Here is a 21,595-nt window from a genome sequence, read left to right on the forward strand (position 1 = left end):
TGTACACTAGCTGGCCCTCCGGGGCTGTGGGCACAGATGTCCACATTGGGGCTCAGAGAGGTTGAATACTTGAACTTGCTGACACAGCTGTCTGTGGTGGGGCGGGAAGAGTCTCCCCATCACACCGTCTACAAGGGCACGGAGAGCCTCGCTGGTCAGGCTTCACTGACAGCACCGTAGAGGGACTAGTCGGCATGTAAAGGAGTTAACAACTCTGGACAGTTTCACAAGTAGTACCAACAATTGTGTATTCAATTGTTACATTAACTTACATAACCCTCAGAATTTTCAGATTGCACAAGAATTACAGGGATGATTATCTTCCTCTTCTTCTATTTGTGAAATTTTAATGGGAACCATTTTTTAATCTCCTCTGCTCTTTGAGCATACATTAAAGTGAAGAAACTTTTATTTTAGTCTAGCCGGGCACAGTACCAAGCGCGTAGTAGTTGTTCAGTAAATAGCTGGTATTTAGTGAACAGAGATGGGAAAACAAGTTGAAATGTCATATACAATAGAGCTCCTTGAATGTCATTTGTTGTAATTATTTTGAGAGAGACTGAGTGGCCTCAAATGTTCAATTTTCCTAATTTTTAAACAACAGAAAATACAAAACGATTGAATACATTCTCTAGTAAATAAGTAAATTGAACAATAACTTAAGGGGAGGTAGAAGGAGAGTGAGGGGAGGAGGGTGTTAGGTGTCCAAGGAGAAGGGACGGCGACCCCACTGGGGGTGAACCACAGGGTCCGCAGTCACAACACTGGACATTTTTTTTTGCCAAGGAAGCCCATCTCAGTGGTGGCCGAAGCCTGGGGAGAGGGACAAAGCCTTAAACTGTGAGCGTTGCTTAGAAACACAGCGACAAACTCAAACACTGCCACTTCCCAAGTCACGCACATTATCAGAATAGGATAGAGCAGATGATTCCTGCCATGTTGTGGAGGAGACTCAGCTTTCACAGGACAAAGAGAAATGGAGAAAACGGGGAGCACTGCTCTTCCTGTTGCAGTAACGGAATTTCGTCGGCTCCAAATCAACACTGCATAGTATCTCAGAATGTCAGAGCTAAACACTTCTAAAGCTTGTACATTTTTTGCCTTTCTATTTGAAATGAAGTTGCTTTGTCTGAAAGGTAAAGCAAAACGAATTAATTGTACACAGGGCATGAAAGAGTGAACCTTTTATGTTTTCTACAGTTAATGTAGTTTTTGATTTGGTCAGCCTATTTGTTCTAAAATAACTAATCTCAGAATTTTTTTTCCTCCATCACATTTGCAGGCAGTAATTCCAATATAGGACCAAGACAGTTTACTTTCTACTGTTTTTATTACGTATTTGAGTGATATAAAACCATTAACTCATTAGGTAATACCCCATTTATTATTATTATACCTTAAAGCTATTTTCATATATGTATTCTACTATAAATTATTTTATTTACATCTACTTGGAGCAGTTCTAACAAGAAAAAAATATCTAGGTATGTGGGACTTATTAAGAACTTATACTGTTGCATTTATCCCTTTACATTTTTCCAACATTGTCATCAAACCAAATATTTTCTAGTGCAAGCTTCCCGCAGTAGAAGAATGTATGCACTTAGCGGAGGCAGCCCAGGCAGGTGGCAATGTGTTTGAAACTGTGAAGTATTACTTGTTAAGTGAAGAGCCTGAAAAAGCCCTTACTATTGGCATTGACTTCGTCAAAGGTGAGTGCGTAGTTGCTAGTGTAATTTAAAATCCACTCATTTGTTTGATATTTTCATTCATATTGCTAACAAGCTTTAAAATTGAGCACTAGCCACCCTAGCTTTAAAAAGGAAGCAGATTGCTGATTGCGTGGTGGGGCCTGAGAGAAGGTCAGTAGGTGAATACCTGTGGATAGGTTTGACCAGAAGAGAACCAATTACAGGAGTTAAAAAGTGGGTGAACGAATCTGAAGACTATTATTTAGAGACTCTTCTTGGTTTATTTTGCCAGAATACATCAAGAGTTCAAACTGGACTTTGGATACCATTTATCCCGTCCTTGACCTGCTGAGTTATATTCGTACTGAAAAGTTACTCCTGCATACATGTACTAAGTGAGTACTTTTTCTCCAGAATTCATAACTGAACCTATGGAATGCTTCAAGTAGGCTGTGTGGTATCTAGTGTTTAGATCAGGAAATAAGATAATCTTGGACAGGTACATGTATGTGTAGGAAAAATGTTTTTATTTGTTAAAATTGTAAGAAAAATACAGAGGTCAATTTGAAACATAAATCTCAGTGGCCGCATTTACTAATACCTAGTGTTTGTGTGTTTATCTATGGGTGTACACACACACACACACTCACACACACACACTCACACACACACCTGGTTCAAATGGAGCTAACTTAAAGCCTTTTCATGGTTCCGGACGTCAAGTTCTTGAGAAACTGGTGGTTGTGTCTATTAAATACCCACTGTGTGCAGAGCGTACTAGGCTGGGGACAGAAGTGAAAGTGCTGGGAAGTAAAGGATGGATACCATCCCAGAGAGCAAGCGTCATTAAAGGACACTGTGTTCCCTGTCACTAAAGTCCCTGGACACAGAGTCTACCTTGCAGTGGAGGCTTTGGGCTCCTGCAGCTTTAATGTCCGTGGGGAACAGAGGGTGCCGCAGCCTGGGGCAGAGTTCCCCAGCAGGAAGTGGGGTGCCCGTGCCCACAGTGTGTCAGGATTCCTAAATCTGACCACATGAGTTCCTGAGGGGACAGGTGCATGGAGAAACAGCCGAGGAACAGAGAAAAACAAGAAGGCAGGAGTTCAATCACATTTAAGATTTTTATTTTAAATTATGATTTGTTATATGGCATAACGTCTGAGTACATCACTTGATGAGTAAAACATCTTGACGTTCAGAAAATTTTCTAGACCTACTTTGCAATAACTGTCACTCAATTAAAATATAGAGATACAAGTATAATAACTACATATGAGAGTAATGTTCTGTACCTCAAACTATGGAATTTTTTAAAACAATAAAATACTCTCTTTTAGAGCTCGAAATGAATTGCTCGTGCTGTGTGGTTATGTTGGCGCGTTGCTAGCAATCAGGAGGCAGTACGAGAGCGTGGTGCCGGCGCTTTATGAGTACACGAGGTAAAACGATTTCTCCTCCGTTATGTCAGAGAAGCTCCGTTCACTAAGGTGGTGAGTCCCTAAGAAGGTGCCAAATACACAGTGCATGCGCCCATTTACTCGCTGAGCACGGGCTTCATACCAAAGCCCTGGTGAACTGTATGAGCCAGCAGGGAATTGGGTGGTAAGTAACAGAAGCCCTAATTCTAGCTGGAACACACAGGGGTCCTGGTCCTACGTTGAGACACTCGAGGTCACACTTCAGGGCCGTTCAGCTGCTGGCTGGTTTCCTCGGGACCTGGGGTCCTCCCTGCTCTTGCTCCGACCTTCTTGGCTTCCTCCTCCACTTGAGTTATCTGTGGTTACCAGGTAGCCTCCAGCCCCCTGTACACGGTATCTGCACCCTAAGCTTTCAGGAAAGAGAAAGATTGCAGGGGGGTGACCCCTGAGGACAAGACCATCTGTGGCAGGACAGAAAGTCCCCTCGGGGTGGTGTGCCTGCATCCCGAGGGCCAGACTGTGACTGTGGAGCCCTACTTTTCAAGGAAGGTGGGAGTCTCAGTATTGCAGCTTTCCAGTCTCTCTTTAGTGGAGAAAAGCCAAGTACGGGGGCTAGGGAGTAGCAGCTAACTCAGAATTGTCCGTTTGGGTGTAATCTAGTGCACACACCCATGCACACATACACTCAGGTATACACATCTGCCTTTGCACACTAGTTGTTGCGTCTGAAATCGCAGTTATTTAAAGTCCACTGGCTGTTTTGGTATCTTAGACTTAGACGTCGGATGTGAATTTCTTTCTCCCGGGTTTCAGCCAGCTGTTGAAACGTCGGGAGGTGTCCGTGCCTTTAACGATTGAACGCCTTTCTGAGGAACTGGATGCCTGGAGAGCATGCCTGCAGTCCGCCAGCCCGTGAGTGACTGGGGCATGAAACCCGGAACCCAGAAGGTGTTACTGAATATTATAGACAAAATGTGGATCGTCCTTGTTCATCTTAGGGGAATAATGAGTCGTGGTTTGCCTAGCAGATATGCAGTAGTAATTTACAATGCTGCCTTTAGTAAGTGTTTTTGTTTTACTCTAAGTTGAGTCTAAAGTTGATTTGGCATCATCTATAAAGGGGGACTATATAGTCATCAGGGACTGTTTCTAGTCTAAACCTTAATCCTTCTATGATTCTACACAAATGAAAATGTAACATCTGTTGAAAATGTAGATCATCAGAGGCCTCTCCATACACAGCCCCTTCGGAGTCACAAAGAACGGTTTATGCAGCTTTACGGAAGAGACTGAGGGAAGAGCCGTGCAGAGGACTCGCCGGACCGGGCCATGTGACCGGCTCCCACCTGCCCAGTCACTCCGATGGCCACATCTCCTGCCTTACGGGCTTGAAAATCCAGGTACAGTCTAGTGGCAGCAGGAACCGTGCACTTCCGTTGTTTTACTTGTTTCATTAGTCTTTGAAATGTGATTGTAATCTGACTAAAAGTAGGAACATATAAAGGGGCCTGAGGCCCAACAGGAAGCTGCCCCCTCATGCTTCTTCCATGGTTAGTGCAAATGGTCGCTCTCTCCTTAAAATAAACTCCAGGGTCATTGTGCTATTATCATAAAAGCAAGTCATGTAACAGGCATACTTCATAACAACTGACATGTGTATGAGTAACCAGTGTTCTAAAATACAGAGAGGCCGTTTCCCCAGGGAAATTAAAGAGACAATCAACAATAACAGTTAGAAACTATTATGACAGAGTAACTGTAACTACATAGCCTCCACTTGTATTTTATAAGCAACCATGAGAGTGGGCTAATTCCCAGAGAATGGACCCGAATGTCTGATCACAGTATAGGCGGGGAATGGCTCCAGGGCCAGCCCGGCATCCAGGGAGGCCATTCCCTGCAGGAGGGAGAGGCCCTTGTCACCTCAGCACCGGGGCCAGGCGTAGGTATCCCCGTGCGGTAAAGTGGAGACCCCACCTTAAAGTGCTCATTGAGACTACAGCCTGGATGGAGGAACTCTTACCTCCCAGTCCCAGTCCCATTTTAGGGAGTCCTTTCTTACCTCCCTGATGCAACATGGCTAATTCCACTCCTAACACTAACATGGCAGGTCAACGGAGATTTCCACTTAAAAGCAATAAATGGCTTGCTACTCATGTGACCCCTGACTAATGAAAACTTGACACTGCAAACTAAGGAAGTCTCCAGAACACACCAGTACATTCCGACAAACAGGCAGGACACACAGTTGCACTCGTATTTATGTGTATTTATTACCACCTTGTGTTCGGAGGTGAAGAACCAAAGCAGCACCCTCAGTAACTTCCAGTTAGGAGAGAGCACACACCACAGCGTTTTCAGTACATCTTCGGGGCCCCTGGCTGCACTCCGGGCGCCCGGCCTGGTACCTGATACCTTCCTGCCCCTTCCTCCTCTTCTGTTCCTCCTCTTCCTCTGAGAGGGCCCACTGACCCCATAGATGTGCTGTCTCACCTTCTCTGCTCCCCAACCGCATTAGGGAGGGTCTACTGATTACCTTACGTGCGTGGAGGCACAAATGACTAACCAAGAGGGATGTGACTTCCCAGGAAGGTCTGTCTCCACAGAAAGCCGCTGTGTGCTGGTTACGACTCTGAAATGTCACGTACCTGGGAACAGGAAGCTGTCTACTTGATGTGATGGATTTTACAGTATCTGGATATAATTGGTTAACAAACTATCATTTGAAATCATGAACAAAAACCTAGTAACTTTAGAACAAAAATAAGCAGCTTTTTGTGTTTTGTAAGTTATGCTTTTCTAAGAGCTGAGAAACATAGATTGAAAGAGTTTTGCTATTTTTTTGCATTTAGTTCTTTAGAACACCCCTTGACATACAAAAGAACTGATGTAACTAAATTATAAATATGCTGCAAATCGCGATCGGTGTGATTTTAAATTACACAGACATGCACACAGCAATGTATTTTTCATCTTCTCGAGGGCAGGTTCAGAATTCCTAGCTTAAGTAATTTCCCCGGCTGTATGATTAAAAATACTAAAGTATGGTAAGGCTATTACTAGGCATGTATGCCTTTATCACATGTTAACTTTGTAGTAATAAATTAACAATACCTAGTATCATTGTTAACACTACCATATTTTAAAAATTCAAATCGTAAAGTTAAATTCTATTTTGAAAGACATCATGGTATGTATGACATTAAGATGTTTTAAAATGTTTCTATATTGGTGGCAGTTCAAAAACTCTAATTTTTCTCATTTTTTAATTTTTTATTGAATTTATTGGGGTGACATTGGTTAATAAAATTATATAGGTTTCAAGTGTACAACTCTATAATACACTATCTATATATTGTATTGTGTGTGTTTACCACCCAAAGTCAAGTCTCATATTTTTAAATTTCCTATCAGCATGGCCTAAATATCACCAGTGGGCTTTTTATTAGAGGGATTGTGTCTGCAAGTTTAAACATGTGCTGCGAATTCCTAATCTCCCCTTCTCTCTCCTTGCCTCTCCCTGCGCACAGGGCCCCGTGTATTTGCTTGAAGATGGGAAGTCTGCCGTCTCGCTGAACGACGCTTTGATGTGGGCAAAGGTGAACCCTTTCTCACCTTTAGGGACTGGAGTTCGACTCAACCCATTCTGATAGGAGGTTTTCCTCCAGGCTTAATTATTTTTTTGAAGACCTTTTTTTGGTTAGTGCACCTTTGGTGCCCAAGAGCCAAAGGTTGGGAGGAGGAGGGAGGGAGGGGGAAGAACAATTGATTTTATTCGTTAACTTCAAAAAATAAAATATTTATATACTTTTGAGAAAAAATATGTGTCTCCTTTATACAATATTGTAGCCCTATTTGGGAGGAAGGCAATATTTAAATTATAAAGGACTGGATAATGTAAAAGAGCACGTAAAACTTTCACAGAGCATAAAAGGCACCCAGAGGTTTATGGGTGAAATGTTGAAATGTGTGTGAGTGTAACACCGAGAGCAGCGCCTGACCGACACATACTGAGGACCCAGCGAGCATCTGAAGGACCAACTGTCTCAAACGCCGAAATGGGAGGCATGTAGGGCTGACCGTTCTGCTCATGAGCACCGCTCTTGTCCTCTGTTCTATGTACAGAAAACTGCTAATTTCAGCTCATATGTGGTAGAACTTTTCAGGTATGTGTTTAATATGTATCAGTACATAGATACACAGTTGAAATACTTCTGCATTTTATCCCTTTAAAGAAAACATTACCAAGGTTTCTATCTGAAATTCACATGTCCAGTGATAAGGGAATCAGTTACATGAGCATGAAAAACATCGGGGAAGGGAAAACAAAGTGCTGCCGTATCTGTATGAGAATTTGCATTTGATGACCATTGACAGTTTTAATAGATACATTGTGTATGTATGGATAGTAACTTTCACATACTTTCTATTCAATTTATATTAATGCTAAAGCAGAATTCATTTGATAAAAGTTAGTTGGAAGTACATTTTTGTAAGTAAATAGGCTATTAGTTGAAATGTTGGATATATCATGTAAATTGAAGTTTTAAAAATATGTATTAAAAGAGTAAGCTATAAAAAAAAGCCTGAGGCATGTTTCTAAGTATTTCAATTGTTCTAGAATTCCGACTTTGAAATTTATGAAATTTATGCACACTAGGAAGAATAGTACTTCAATACTCAAGTGTTTTACAGAATTTAATAATTATGAACCTATATATTACAATGACCACTTCTAACCCCTCAAAAGACATTACATTTCACTTTATAAAAAATTAATTTTATTATAAAAGAGAATGTATGCAACTCAGAGACGCAATGGGTCATGTGAAGTGTGTCAGGAGTGTTTTATAGGGACTAAAACTTCCTTACTAAAAAACGACTGTCTAAAATAAACCCTACTATATTTTTCTTCATTTTGCTATAGAGTAAGAAGCCTATCTTTCATGCGTTATTTACTTTAAAAGATACCATTGATTTAAAATTATACATATGTAAATAATCACATTCCATATTTTAATGAATACAGGAAACTAATAGAAAAAAATCATATCACTCTTCAGAACATGAAGACAATAGAGAATAACCCAATTTCTGTCTGAAATCTGAATTGGATTGATTCAAGTTCAAGTGTGTTATTCTGTGACACCTATAATGTTCTATGATTTAATGTTAATTTTAACTGTTCTTTACAGAATTATGTCATTTGATTTTGTCAGTCTGTATATATACCTTAATATGAACAGCAATTTTTAAAATTTGTAAGTGTTTTTTATTGTTAGATTTCATATGCATGAAATCCCAAACAAATAATGAACTTATTTTACTAGTTGAAGATGTCCATATTACCAATAAAAAATGTGGACAAATAACTTTGCAAGTTTAAGTCTGCCGATATGAAAGAAGTCTCATTAGACAAGGGTTTTAAAAGCATTGAGAACATATTTTGCCTATAAAGTTACTGGCAGGTTAACAAATTGCAATATCAAAATGAGTTACATCTTGTGGAAATGCATCATTTTTATGTCAGTCGACATCGATGAAGCACATATCTAGTCCCACAAACGCTGTAGGCATGTCAAGGGTCATGGCTGCATGGGAGTGATGACCATTTTTGGTTGTCGCTGTGATAGGAAAGTTGGCTCTTTCTCTTTGGTCTGAAAAGCTACTCTGAATATAGCGAAAGCCACACAAATTATTTGTAAAACTGGGTATTTCACATTCAGCGCACTAGTGACACAGAAGTTGTCTTCGTACCTCTAGTCCATGCGTACGGTACCCAGACCTTTGGAACATCCATACCTAAAACATTGAAAAAATGTTTCCGTGTTGATTTTAAATACCATGAGACTGTGCATGTGGTTATCCAGATTTTTATGAATGGATGTACTTCAGGCCCCTAAACCCTAATAAACTCCGAAGTTAAAGCCAGAAGTGACAGAGTTAACTGCTCCGATGAGCACCAGTCTGGCCCCTAAGGCATCACTAGGACAACGCTACTTCCCCAGAGTGACACCGAGGCGAAGGGCTGAGCTGCCCACCAGGACTGCAACCTACTTGGACACGTAAAGAAGAAGCGCTCTGTTGGACGGGCTGGGAGGAAGATGAGTGAGAAAGGGAAGCAGGGCTCACTAATGAACGTGAACCGAACCGCAAGTCACAGAGGCTTCCATGGCCCTGACTAGAGTCTGCCCATCGATGGAAGGGTACTGGTCCCACAGAGGCAGCTGCCACTCCTGGAGAGGACCGCTGCTTCTCTCCTCACAGACCCTCGGTGACCCAAATGACCCTCCTGAGAGCCGCCTGGCTTGTGGGTTTCTGTTGACGCGTCTGAGACCCCAGAAGTGCTTGGGGTTACCCGCGGGCCAGTCCATGTCTGCCGCCTTCACTCACCCATTCACTCCGGAGTGCAGCGCGCAGGCCATTTCATCTTTCCACAGCCCCCGTGTGTGTGGGGACTCCCCACAGGCCCTGAGGGACCAGCTTTTTCGGGACGTTGGACACAGGGCCAAGTCGATAAACATGCTATTTGACAGTTTCTCCAAATCTAGGCCTTTTCCCTGGATCCTTTCCCCAACAGATCTTCAGAAGTTTTATGTATTTTTTTCCCCTAAAACCCTTTCTAAAGAACTGTGTTTTGTGCGTTAAAATGATTCTGACAATCTTCTACTTTAAGTCTGTCCCTTTAGAATGCAAGGCAGCAGGTAAAGAACGGCTAGCTGGTTAAGATGCGCATGTGGACGAGATCCTTTCCCTTAGGTAAAACCAGATTCTAAACACATTCCTAAGAAGTCCTCTGTTTCATCAGGGCTCTCATTTCTTTTCTTAAATGTGATCTACCTGAAAATGTAAAATTAAACGAGGAGGTCTCTGGAGGTACGGATTCTAATAAACTGATTAAGCCTTCAAAAAGGCAGAGACAGTGCTACAGTTTAGCTGGGCAGACGTGCCCTGGGACTCGCCACTGGTAATGTTCCAGTTGGAAGTCAAGGGAGGTGGTTCATGAGGTCGCATACAAACAGGAGCAATCCCGGTTAAAGACAATTTTCCAAATATGAACATGAAATTACCAAATACACATGAAAGACAATCGGTCTTTCAGGATATCAACCTGCTTTTGCTTCCCTTCCATAAACATATGGGGGTGGGGGGAAGCTAAATTAAATTAAATGGATTGCTCAACACCAGAACCAATTTATAAGCAAAGCGTTTTCCTTCTCCACAACTCAGTATCAACAGGACAGGACTATTTTTAAAAAATGTTTAAGGCTATTATTTTTCAAGGTGTACAAGTTTTCTATGGTCCAAAGTATAATAAAAATCATTCAGAATAAATGTTTTAGCTATAAATGAGATGTATAAATAAATAGCATCAGGCAAACTAGTAACTCTTTTCATTTCTAGTGAGGAAAATATGATCCCTACAAAATTTATACCAAAGAATGCTTGCTTGTCATGGTGAATTATGTTATGCTGTACCTTTAAAATTATTTTTGTTCATTCCATACTAATTAAGTTGACTTTGTATTTTCAGCAGTATGGGACACAGGTGTTTCTAATGAGTGGCTGTTGACTGGAACTAAAAAAACATGTTCTTCGGCACGATTGTGGATAAGACACCACTTTACTGTACTTATCACTGAAATGTATCCCAGAGCGGGCGAGTGCATCCATCCCTTCAACGTGCAGGAGGGGGAGGCGTCACTTCTTCCAGTCCTTGTTCAGAGTTGATGGGCTCCGTCAAAGATTCAAGAGGTGTTCCAGATTGCTTCCCATAAATTGTTTTAATTGAATTGTCATTGTTATTTATATTGGCTGGAATAGTTTAAAAAAACAAAATTAAAATTAATTTGTGGGCTTTGAATATTTACACAACCGTCAGTGCCTCTAATACACCAAACACACACACAGGGAGAGCCACAGGCTGAGACAGGTTAATGGAAACGCCTGGTGAACAGAATATTTAGAGCACGCATTATAGTAGTCATAAATAAAAAACCTGAATGTCACCCTCCTCCAAAAGTCATCAGCAGTGCCTAAAAATACCCAGGGCTTATTTTGGTCCATCTGATCCTGAATATGACTCAACTATTTTTAACTGTTGCTTCAGAAAGCAGCTGAGGCCCCAGGGCCATGATTCTAATGGAGCCTTGATTTGACACGCACGTAATTCGTGCTCCCGTCTCGGCAGCACTGAGGCGACCAGTCTGGCCCCCAGACCCTGTAGGTCACTCAGCTCCCAAGTGAGGGTCCTGTCGCAACTAAGAAATCTGTGTTCTCGTGGCCCATCATTTTTGCTAGTGCTAGATTTAGGGAAACCAATAGAGGAAACTGTGATTAAAAAAAGATGAACAAAGGTAACAACCTGTCTCATGACTAATTTTTGCCGCCACAGATGAATGACCTGTGGCGTGCGCAAGCTCAGACGGTGAGAAGGTTAAGTACCTACAGTCTAGGAGGCAAGTCCGCGTCCTTGCTCCCCCTCCACTAACTTGCATGTCCTCTGACCTGAACTAGTCACTCTGCCCTTTCATCGGAGCGACTGTCATGAGCTCCCTTTCTCCACTTTGGGGGGGAGACATAGTTTAAAGTTTAGCAAAACAGCTCTCATCCATCTCATTGCCACAGTCAGAGCCACACTATTTATTGATTCCCATTTGGCCTGGATTGGGAGAATCCAAGCACTGGAACAGGATGGGGAGAAGTAAGAAGAGAAAAGCCTGTTCCCTCCCACCCAGGTCCACTTAGTGGCCAGGGGAAGGAGGCAGGAAGGGACCCACCACAGCCCCCTCCCCACACCCAGACCACTCTGCCTACCCATCACAGTTCTGCCTCCAACCTCAGCCCAGGGCTGGCTTCAGCTTCCCTCTCCAGCCCCCATCCCACCATGGAAGCTTCCCCTTCACTACAGGTGTATCCCAGGTGGAGGAAGGGTCCACAAGTTGAAGGAAGGGATGTGTGCCCAGATTCTGAGGGGAACCAATGGACCCTTTCTTTCCCACAGAAACCCACTACTCATTTCTGTTGGATCCCCTCATGCTGAGCACTACGCCTGAGGCACATGGTGAGCGAAGGGGAGTTCTGACGGACTGGCTTAGCGACTAGCTATCAAAAACTATGCTCTGGAGACCAGTGTCTGCACCAGGCTGTCAGCAAGACTAAACAGAATTGACAGTGGTGTGTGATCGAATGGAGTTGGGAGAACGTCCTTCTGTGCCTCTCTTCCTCTGGACCTGCAGTGCATCTGAGCACAAGAAGGGCTCCGTGGGAAGTTGGGAGTGTGAAGAGAGGGCGCCGGGACGTTGCTTTTCCAGACCTCAGGGAAACAACTGCCCTCCCCGTCCCCTGCGCCCGCCCCACCCTACCACAGCCTCCCGGGACACTTGGGAGATGAGCTCCTGAGCACAGATCCCACACACTCTCCATCAAGGGCCTGACGGTTGTTGGGCCCGATACACGACACGCAGTTCAACTTGATTTTCACATAAACAATGAACAATTTTTAGTAAAGTATGTCCTCTCCATTCCCTAAAAGTCACTGGTTGTATTATGCTGCCTCTTCGTCCACTGACTCTGGAAGCTGGCTCTACGGGTCAGATGGTCTCGGGTAGCTGCCTGGCCTCGTGGGGAGCAGGGGTGGCCACAGGCTGGCCAGAGTCCAGTGCAACTGCATTCGTGGACATGGACACCTGAATTTCATGTAGTTTTCAGGTGTTGGGACATACCATTTTTTCTCTGATATATTTTTTTAGCCATGGACAAAAAATAATTCTTACTCTACAAAAACAGGCTCCTGAGACTTGGGCCGGGGCGGTGGGGGGTGCGGTGGGGGTGGGGGCTGTAGTTTGCTGTGGTATAAATGCGTTCAGAATGAAGAGAATTTAAGCAAGTGGCGTCTTGGGATGCACCTGATTGGGATGTGTAGGTATGCAAGTACCTGTGTCTGCCTGAGGGCTCAGTCACCGCTAGCTCCTGCAGAACTGAGCTCTGCACTTCGCCGGCTTCACACCCACCTGCGTGAGGATGAATCAGAACCCAGATGGTTCCTCTGGTGGGAGGCAGGGGAGGCACCCCTGATGGGACCGCAGGTCCCGCTTCCTACCAGGAACACAGCACGCCACCAACCTGCGGCACCGTTTTAGAGTGGATGCCAGACCAACATTTAACTATTGCTAAAAATTTAAATGAACAAAGACAAAATAATCATTTTAACAGGTAAAAAAAAAGGTAAAAGAACAAAAACCCTTACGTAAAACAGGAACAGCTGTCTGCCTGGAAATCCCTGATTTAGGTTTGTGCCGAGGGGCCCGCGCGGGAAGGTGATCGAGAGTAAGTTCTCCCACGGTCGGTTTGACGTCAAACCATTCTATAAAATAAACACAAGCATTGCTTCTTAAGGACCCACTGTGGCCACTGACAAAATAAAGCACCCTGATTTAGAAATTAAGCAAACTGTGTAGACATCTGTTTTATCATATTCCAAAGGGAGTGAATACAGAGGTTAATAAACCTCTCCCTACCTCATTGGTGCACAAAGTAATTGCTTTAAAAAGTTACTTTAAAGGAAATGTCTCTATGTTCCTATAAGGTTTTTGATAAATGTTTATTCAATAATAATTTCCATACAGAAAAATGAAAAACACATGTGTTTACAGTTTGATAAATTTTTGGAATGAATACACCTGTGGTACCATCACCCACATCCCCACCCCTTGTCTCTCCCATACAGTGCCCTAAATAGAAAACATTGTTTCATCTTCTGCCAACAGAACACTATCCAAGACCCTGAAGGGTTGAAGTGACCCACAGCTAAAGGGAAATTGTGTTCCAAGGAAGACAACTTTGAAGATAAGAGTTGGATAGGAGTTAGCTTTTCACAAAGACAGACTTTGAATAGAAGATTAAATGTAATAGTTGTATTTTGTTCTAGGAATCCCAACTAGAGCCAATGAGTAGAAGTAATAATGACATAGATTAAAGTGAACATTAGGAATAAAAAAGAATGATATCTGATTTGCAGTGTTAGAATTATGACTCAACCAAACTTAAATGCTGGATACCGGGACTTAAGTGGGGTAGGGGGCTGGCACAGTGTGGTAATGTGTCATAGTACCTAAGGTCCTTATAGTAAAGGTATTAATTTTGGCCCAAGATAAATATGCATGTTAAAATTTCTACAGTAGCACTAAAAAATAGAAATGTAAAATTTTCCAAATTAGTGGAGGGGGGGGAAATGTCTTTAGAAAAACAAATCAGTCCAAAAGAAGAAAAGGTAGGTGAGACATAAACAAGAAACAGAAAGAGAACAAATTAAAAGCACAAAAGAATGTCATATGAATGCCCATGTAACAATAAGCGGTATTACCGAATCCATAACCATGAAAGCCACAGTACATGAAATAGCAAAGGGCGACACAACAGGACCCTCCACAAAGAACAAATTGCAGGGTTGCTATACCAGGTGTGAACACTTGCTGCAGAGCAACAGTAGTTAAGACAGTGTGGCTGTCGATGTGGCTCACACATAGACAACGTTCACTGGAGTGCAGAAACAGATGCAAATACAAACAGAAACTTGAACCATTTGGAAGATGAGGGTATTGCAGATCGGTGGGAAAAGAACAGACTACTCAAAAACGGATGTTGAGACACTTGGTCCTCCATTTCTGTTGCAGACAAGACCTTACAAGTGAAAGGCTAATCGCTTATCAGATGTCTATGCTTTGCAAATAGTTTCTCCTTTGCCACAGGTTTCCTTTTCGCTCCCTGGATGGTTCGCTTTGCTGGGTGGAAGCTTTATAGTTTGATGCAATGCCACTTGTCTGTTTTTGCTTTTGCAGCCTGTGCTTTTGGCGTCAAAACCAAAACATTGCCCATACAAATACCAGGAAGCTTTCTTCTTATGGTCTCTTCTGATTGCTTTAAAGTCAGCTCTTATGTTTAAATCTTTAATCCAGTTTGGGTTGATTTTTGAATATAGTGTGAGATACAGTACAATTTCATTCTTCTGAATGTATTTATTTAGTTTTCTCAATACTATTTATTGAAGAGTCCATCCTTTCCCCTTTCTGTGTTGTTGGTAACTTTACGAAGATCAGTTGACTGTACATGTGTGGATTTGTTTCTAGGTTCACTATTCTGTTCCATTGGTTTATGTGTCTGTATTTATGTCAGTGCCATACTGTTTTAATTGCTATAGCTTTGTAGTATAGCTTGAAATCAGGAAGTATGATGCCTCTAGTTCTGGTTATTCAGGGTCTTTTTGATTGCATAAGAATTTAAGATTTTTTTTTCTCTTTTTGTAAAGACTGCCACTGGAATTTGAGAGATTACATTGAATCCATACATCACTTTGGGTAGTATGGACATTTCAACGATATTCTTCTAATCCATGAACTGGGATGTCTTTCTATTTATATCTGTGTCTCCTTTTATTTTCTTCCTCAATATTTTATAATTTACAGTGTACAAGGGGTTAATATCCAAAATATATAGGGAACGCATACAATTCAATAGCAAACAAAACAAATAACCTGCTTAAAAATTGGGCAAAGGACCTGAATAGACATTTCTCAAAAGAAGACATACGAATGGCCAGTGGGTATATAAAAGGTACTCGGTATCATTAATCATGATCACTAAGCAGGGAAATGCAAATCAAGACCACAGTGAGATATCATCACAACCCTGTTAAAATGACTATGATAATAACAGACAAAAGATTACAAAGTGCTAGTGAGGATGTGGGGGGCTGAGCCCACCCGAACAGCCCAGCATGAACTCCCTGTTTTGAGGTCTGCCACCTTAATCACGTCTGCAAAGGCTCTGCTGTTGCAGAATGTAACACAGCCACAGGTTCCTGGGTCAGGACATGAAAGACACAGGGCACAGTCTGCCCACTACAAAGCTGATAAAATCAACTCAATCAAAGTTAAGAAGTATGTATTAATTGAGCTAGGAATAACATAAATATTAGTCATAGATAAGCTATTTTTTTAAAAATCAAGTGACTGATTCACTGAATAGACTTCTGGCCAAGATGGAGGCATAGGCAGACACACTGTGCCTCCTCACATGACCAAAAGAAGGACAACAACAAATTTAAAAACAAAAAGCAACCAGAACTGACAGAAAATCAGACTGTATGGAAGTCGGACAACCAGCAGTCAAAGAAGAAACACTCACCCAGACCGGCAGGAGGGACAGAGACGGGCAGACGGGTGGAGAGGACTCACGGCCAGGCAGCAGCTGTTGGACTGGGTGGTCCCACATTCACAGGCAGATTAAACCGGGAGGAACAACTGGGAAGCAAGACAGACCACCCAACCCAGGGTTCCAGTGTGGGGAAATAAAGCCTCAAACCTCTGAGTGAGAACACCTGTGGGGATTGAGGCAGTGGGAGAAACCCCCAGCCTCACAGGAGAGTCCATTGGAGAGACCCACAGGGTCTAAGAATGAACACAAACCACCCCACCCAGAAATCAGCACCAGAAGGGCCCAATTTGCTTGTGGGTAGTGGGGGAAGTGACTGAAAGCCAGCAGAGAGCAGAGCAAGTGCCATTATTCCCTCTCGGCCCCTCCCCCACGTACAGCACCACAATGCAGCCAGGAGGGTTGCCCCACCCTGGTGAACACCTAATGCTCTGCCCCTTACTACAGAACAGGTGTGCTGAAACAAAAAAATACGGTCAAAATGAAAGAACAGATCAAAGCTTCAGAAAAAATACAACTAAGCAATGAAGAGATAGCCAACCTATCAGATGCAGAGTTCAAAACACTGGTGATCAGGATGCTCACAGAATTGGTTGAATATTGTCACAAATTAGAAAAAGTGAAGGCTAGGCTGAGTGAAATAAAGGAAAACGTACAGGGAACCAATAGTGACGGGAAGGAAACTGGGACTCAAATCAATGGTTTGGACCAGAAGGAAGAAGGAAACATTCAACCAGAACAGAATGAAGAAACAAGAATTCAAAAAAATGAGGAGAGGCTTAGGAACCTCCAGAACACCTTTAAACATTCCAACATCTGAATCATAGGGGTGCCAGAAGGAGAAGAGCAAGAGCAAGAAATTGAAAACTTATTTGAAGAAATGATGAAGGAAAAGTTCCCCAATCTGGCAAAGGAAATAGACTTACAGGAAGTCCAGGAAGCTCAGAAGAGTCCCAAACAAGTTGGACCCAAGGAAGCACACACTAAGGCACATCATGATCACATTACCCAAGATTAAAGATAAAGAGAGAATCTTAAAAGCAGCAAGAGAAAAGGAGACAGTTACCCACAAAGGAGTTCCATAAGACTGTCAGCTGATTTCTCAAAAGAAACCTTGCAGGCAAGAAGGGGCTGGTAAGAAGTATTCCAAGTCATGAAAGGCAAGGACCTACATCCAAGATTGCTCTATCCAGCAAAGCTATCATTTAGAATGGAAGGGCAGATAAAGTGCTTCCCAGGCTAGGTAAAGCTAAAGGAGCTCATCATCACCAAGCCCTTATTTGTCTGAAATGTTAAATGGATTTATCCAAGAAAAAGAAGATCAAAAATATGAACAGTAAAATGACAGCAAACTCAGTTATTATCAACCACACCTAAAACAAAAACAAACACAAACTAAGCAAATAACCAGAACAGGAACAGAATCACAGAAATGGGGATCACATGGAGGATTATCAGTGGTGGAGTGGGAGGGGGAGAGAGGCGAAAAAGCTTCAGAGAATAAGTAGCATAAATGGTAGGTAGAAACTAGACAGGGGGAGGTTAAGAATAGTATAGGAAATGTAGAAGCCAAAGAACTTATATGTATGACCCATGGACATGAACTAAAGGGGGGGAATGTGGGTGGGAGGGAGTGTGCAGGGCAGAGGGGAATAAAGGGGGGGAAATGGAACAACTGTGATAGCATAATCAATAAAATATATTAGAAAAACAACTTTTTAAAAAAAGATTCACTGAATAGATTTTCTAAAAAGCAATGGGTCTATACACTGTTAACCTTTACTTTCATCAAAAAGGGTGACTTGTAACATAAACCAGTGCAATGAGAACAATTCATCCGCTGCTAGAATAGCAGAAGAATTTTCCTGTCAAGCCAGTGGCAGAAGAGAGCAGAAATGAAAGAGTGGAGGTTTTTCTTTCGTCTGTGCCCAAGAAGACTGTCATTGAGCTTGAAAGAATTCAGTTGAGTGTTTTCAAGGGAAACTTACTTGGATTCAACCTTCTGCTTATTTTTCTTCGCAACATTTGTAAAAGGAAGAGGAAGTCAATTTTAAATTCATTGCTGAGCACGTTGGGATTACTGATTAATTCTGACGCCCTAATGTTATCTTTGATGGACTTCGAAGCCGTCGACCTAGGGACCAGGGGCAATTGCATCTGGTAACTATAGTCTGTGAAGTTCACAAGGTCATCCTGGACACTTTTAATTCTGGAAATAAAAAATAAAATACTGTTGACAAGCCATGTTTTAGGAATAAGATTACAGAGTATTATCAAAAGTTTTATAATAAATTGTAGTACTAGAATATTCCACATAACTTACTCTCGCTGTGTTAACAAGGTGTAAACTTCTTGGATCAGTATTTCAGGTACTCCTGCTTTACAATGAATTGTTCCATAGATTAGTTCTTTAGGTAACTTCAATTTCTTTTTGGCCAGGAACTTTAACAGTAAGAAAGAAAACATTTTCCTCATAAGTAGTTCTAGAAAGATATTCAATTACTATGAATTCACTTTCATCCCCCTTTGCCTCTCAACTAATTTTCTGTTTAATGTGCTAATTATTAAAAGATATTATTTAGCAGGAAAACCATTCTATCCCATTCCAACTTGAAATGAGTATGCTGCATTTCATAGGTGACTCTTGACCTAAACTTTAATAACCTACTTTCCAATACAAGGAAACTCACTGCCAACTCAGTAACATTATTTCCTAGCATAGGCTACACGTACAGAAACCCAAGACCTCGGGAACACACCTTTTAAAACACACACTTAACAGTTAAGTGTCAGTGGCTGTTAATTTACCTTTTCCAACTGTGCCCAGTTGTCCAACTTGACTTTTAAAGAAGTTCCGTTTTGAAAGGATGACAATCTAAGTTCCCAGGGGTAATGTATAGTGAATATTTCTGCTATCAGGAAGCCATTGGAAAAATCCCTGATCCAGAGCAATAAGGAAATGAAATAAAATATAGTTACTCACACCATTTGTGTTACAGTTAATGCCAGTCCAATATTCTGTACTGACAGCAAGTTACTTGTCCAGTGTCCCTGAGGAGCCTCGACTATATTCAAGTCACGTCCCCATTCTACATTAGCTCAAGTCTAGAATGTGATGATTGAGTGGATGAATGGATGAAATGTTTCATCAGACTGTTTTCAGGCCCGCGTCCTAGGGGCGCAGGGGTGTCTGTGGATGTGGGTGTGGGTGATGGGCGGGGCGAGTGGCACGGTCCAGCGGGCCTGGCTTGCCTCCCACCTGTTGACGTTCCTGGGGAAGAAGGTGAGGTCCAGGCCCTGGAGCCAGCGCAGGAGGGTCGGAGACAGGCGGCAGCTCTTCGGCAGACGCGGATACACCAGACACTTCTTAGGCCTCCTGGGGGCGGGTGCTGAGGGCTGTGGCGGAGGTGGCGGTGAAGGTAACTTGGGTATGTCTGCCACCGGCATTTTCAAAATCGCTTTTCTGCCACCGGCGGCAGCCATGTGGCTTTCTGGGTTTCTATAGCAGCAGCAGCAGCAGCAGCAGAGGGCGGGGCTTTTGTGAGGGGGCGGGACTCGTGGGCGGGGTGGGGCCTCGTGGGGCGGGGCCTCTCGGGAGCGGGAACTCTTGGGAACTCTTGGGAACCGGACCTCAGCACCTGCCTGCGGGGCCTTGTAGGTCCCGCAGTTTGAGGACCCGACTCTCTGGGTTGCGGGACGCCTTCCTGGCTCCTTTGGGCGTGGACGTGGACTAGGGGACTTCACCTTGGGCGGGCTTTCCCTCCGTTTTAGTTGTCCTCACTAATTTAGAACACCTTTGAAGTTTACATTTTGGATACGAGGGTTTCTAAGGCCCGCTGATGGCCTGTTTCCAGCCAAGCATTTTAAGGAGGCTGTGAGGGAGCTGCAGAGGAAAAGGGCAGTTTTGTTCCGAAATGGGAAACGATAGGGGTTTCCCTCCTAAACGCCAGTGGACAGAAGATCTGCGAAATTAAAACGAGTAAATGTTTGATGTCCAAAGTTAGCCTGTTTCCTTATTACATTGTGTTCATAAAAATTACAGGATGTTTGAAAACCATTTGCAAGTTAGAGCTTCCTGCTTCCCGAGGGGGCCCCGGCGATCAACTCCTTCAGCTTAGGGCTTTAGCGAGAGGGCTGAGCCAAGATTTAGGTGATGACGGCTAGAGAGCGAGATTAGGGCTCTAGACTGGGGCTTCATTGGGAACAGCCTTGCTAAGGAGTTAGAATGATTTAGGGTTAGATTCTGGGTCAGAATCTGGGCAAGAAGGAGAAGTGCTGCTAATTATTGGGTCCCTCCACGATCCTATGATTCCGAAACATGGGAAAGGATATATAAAACAAGGAAGGGATTGGGAAAAGGTGGAACGCAGTATGCACATTTCTTTTAATACATATGCTTGATGGTGCTTTTCATAAATTCTGATATTTTCTTTCAACATTCACCCTAGATATAAGAATGAAGGATTTTTATAAATTTTAAATACTTAACTTGTTGAATTTTGACGGAAGTATTTTGTCTCTATTGCATGAAGTCTCTCAAAAGTTTGAGGCATCTATGAGATTGTTAAAAAGTTGTCTTATTCTATACCATAACCTTATTTTAAGATTCATTGAGATCTGCCGGTTTCATCACCTGGCTGTGGCCTTGAACGACCTTTGTCTTCAGCTATATTTAAGCTGAACTTCCTGGGAGTCTCATGCTAGAACTACACATTGTTTTATAATTGCCAATGGACGGTGGATTTTCAAAGGTGGTTATACAAAAAGACTGTGGTCCAGTTTCTAAGGTGATGAAGAAATAACTTTTCCCCCTCCTACTGTCTCCTAATAATTGTTTTAAGTTGAAAGGCACAGCCATAAGATGGAATAAATTAAACATGAATTGGAAGCATCAGTTTTATTTAAACAAGCAGAACTATGAACTTAAGAACACATCTACTACCTAAATTACTATTTATCTACTTTATATTTCAACATCAGAATCAATTTCTTAAAAAAGACTGCAAGATACAATCATTTACTTAAATATTTTAAGATCTCAGATGCTAAAAGTAGTTTCAGCTAATTTTGAAGCTGAGAGTCTCGGGAGTTTTTCTCCCCCTCGGGTGACTCACTCCATCGTATTCAGGCCAGACGCGTATTAGAGGCACTTTGCTCAATAGCGTGTTCAAATCTATCAGGCCACTTCGTGTCTCCATCCGTACAGATGAAACTGGACAATGTTCACCCCTGTAATTGTAATTACAGCTCGTGGTCAACTCAGTCACAATTGAC

General features: G+C 42.5%; 2 protein-coding genes across 7 annotated transcripts in view; one reads left to right on the forward strand and one right to left on the reverse strand.

Moving 5' to 3' along the window:
* WDR17 (WD repeat domain 17) overlaps positions 1–10,922 on the forward strand; it is a 77,830-nt gene extending 66,908 nt beyond the window's left edge. For all 6 annotated transcript variants that reach the window (XM_045197098.3, XM_045197095.2, XM_045197096.2 and 3 more), the window contains 6 exons: positions 1,571–1,712; positions 1,984–2,086; positions 3,029–3,130; positions 3,923–4,021; positions 4,326–4,509; positions 6,640–10,922. In XM_045197098.3, the coding sequence (XP_045053033.2) occupies positions 1,571–1,712; positions 1,984–2,086; positions 3,029–3,130; positions 3,923–4,021; positions 4,326–4,509; positions 6,640–6,759 (750 nt within the window). In that variant the 3' untranslated portion in view covers positions 6,760–10,922. The remainder of the gene's footprint in view (positions 1–1,570; positions 1,713–1,983; positions 2,087–3,028; positions 3,131–3,922; positions 4,022–4,325; positions 4,510–6,639) is intronic.
* SPATA4 (spermatogenesis associated 4) lies at positions 10,788–19,816 on the reverse strand. Its single transcript, XM_045197102.2, has 6 exons — positions 19,581–19,816; positions 19,130–19,259; positions 18,645–18,763; positions 18,310–18,530; positions 13,359–13,475; positions 10,788–10,924 (listed from the first exon to the last, which is right to left on the reverse strand). Exons 1-6 carry the CDS (start codon positions 19,802–19,804, stop codon positions 10,788–10,790), a joined length of 948 nt encoding a protein of 315 aa, XP_045053037.1. The 5' UTR covers positions 19,805–19,816.
* Between the last annotated feature and the right edge of the window lie 1,779 nt (positions 19,817–21,595).

The sequence above is a fragment of the Desmodus rotundus genome, chromosome 13, assembly GCF_022682495.2.
Source record: "Desmodus rotundus isolate HL8 chromosome 13, HLdesRot8A.1, whole genome shotgun sequence".
In the NCBI taxonomy this organism is placed as follows: Eukaryota; Metazoa; Chordata; class Mammalia; order Chiroptera; family Phyllostomidae; genus Desmodus; species Desmodus rotundus.

What these genes read in the sequence shown, in the direction of transcription:
- SPATA4 (XM_045197102.2), bottom strand. Translation starts at nt 19,804, where the DNA reads ATGGCTGCCGCCGGTGGCAGAAAAGCGATTTTGAAAATGCCGGTGGCA. An exon ending in ACTGGGCACAGTTGGAAAAG is followed by an intron (nt 18,764 to 19,129) that starts GTAAATTAACAG and finishes TTACTGTTAAAG; the next exon opens with TTCCTGGCCAAAAAGAAATT. An exon ending in AAGCAGAAGGTTGAATCCAA is followed by an intron (nt 13,476 to 18,309) that starts GTAAGTTTCCCT and finishes TTTATTTTATAG; the next exon opens with AATGGTTTGACGTCAAACCG.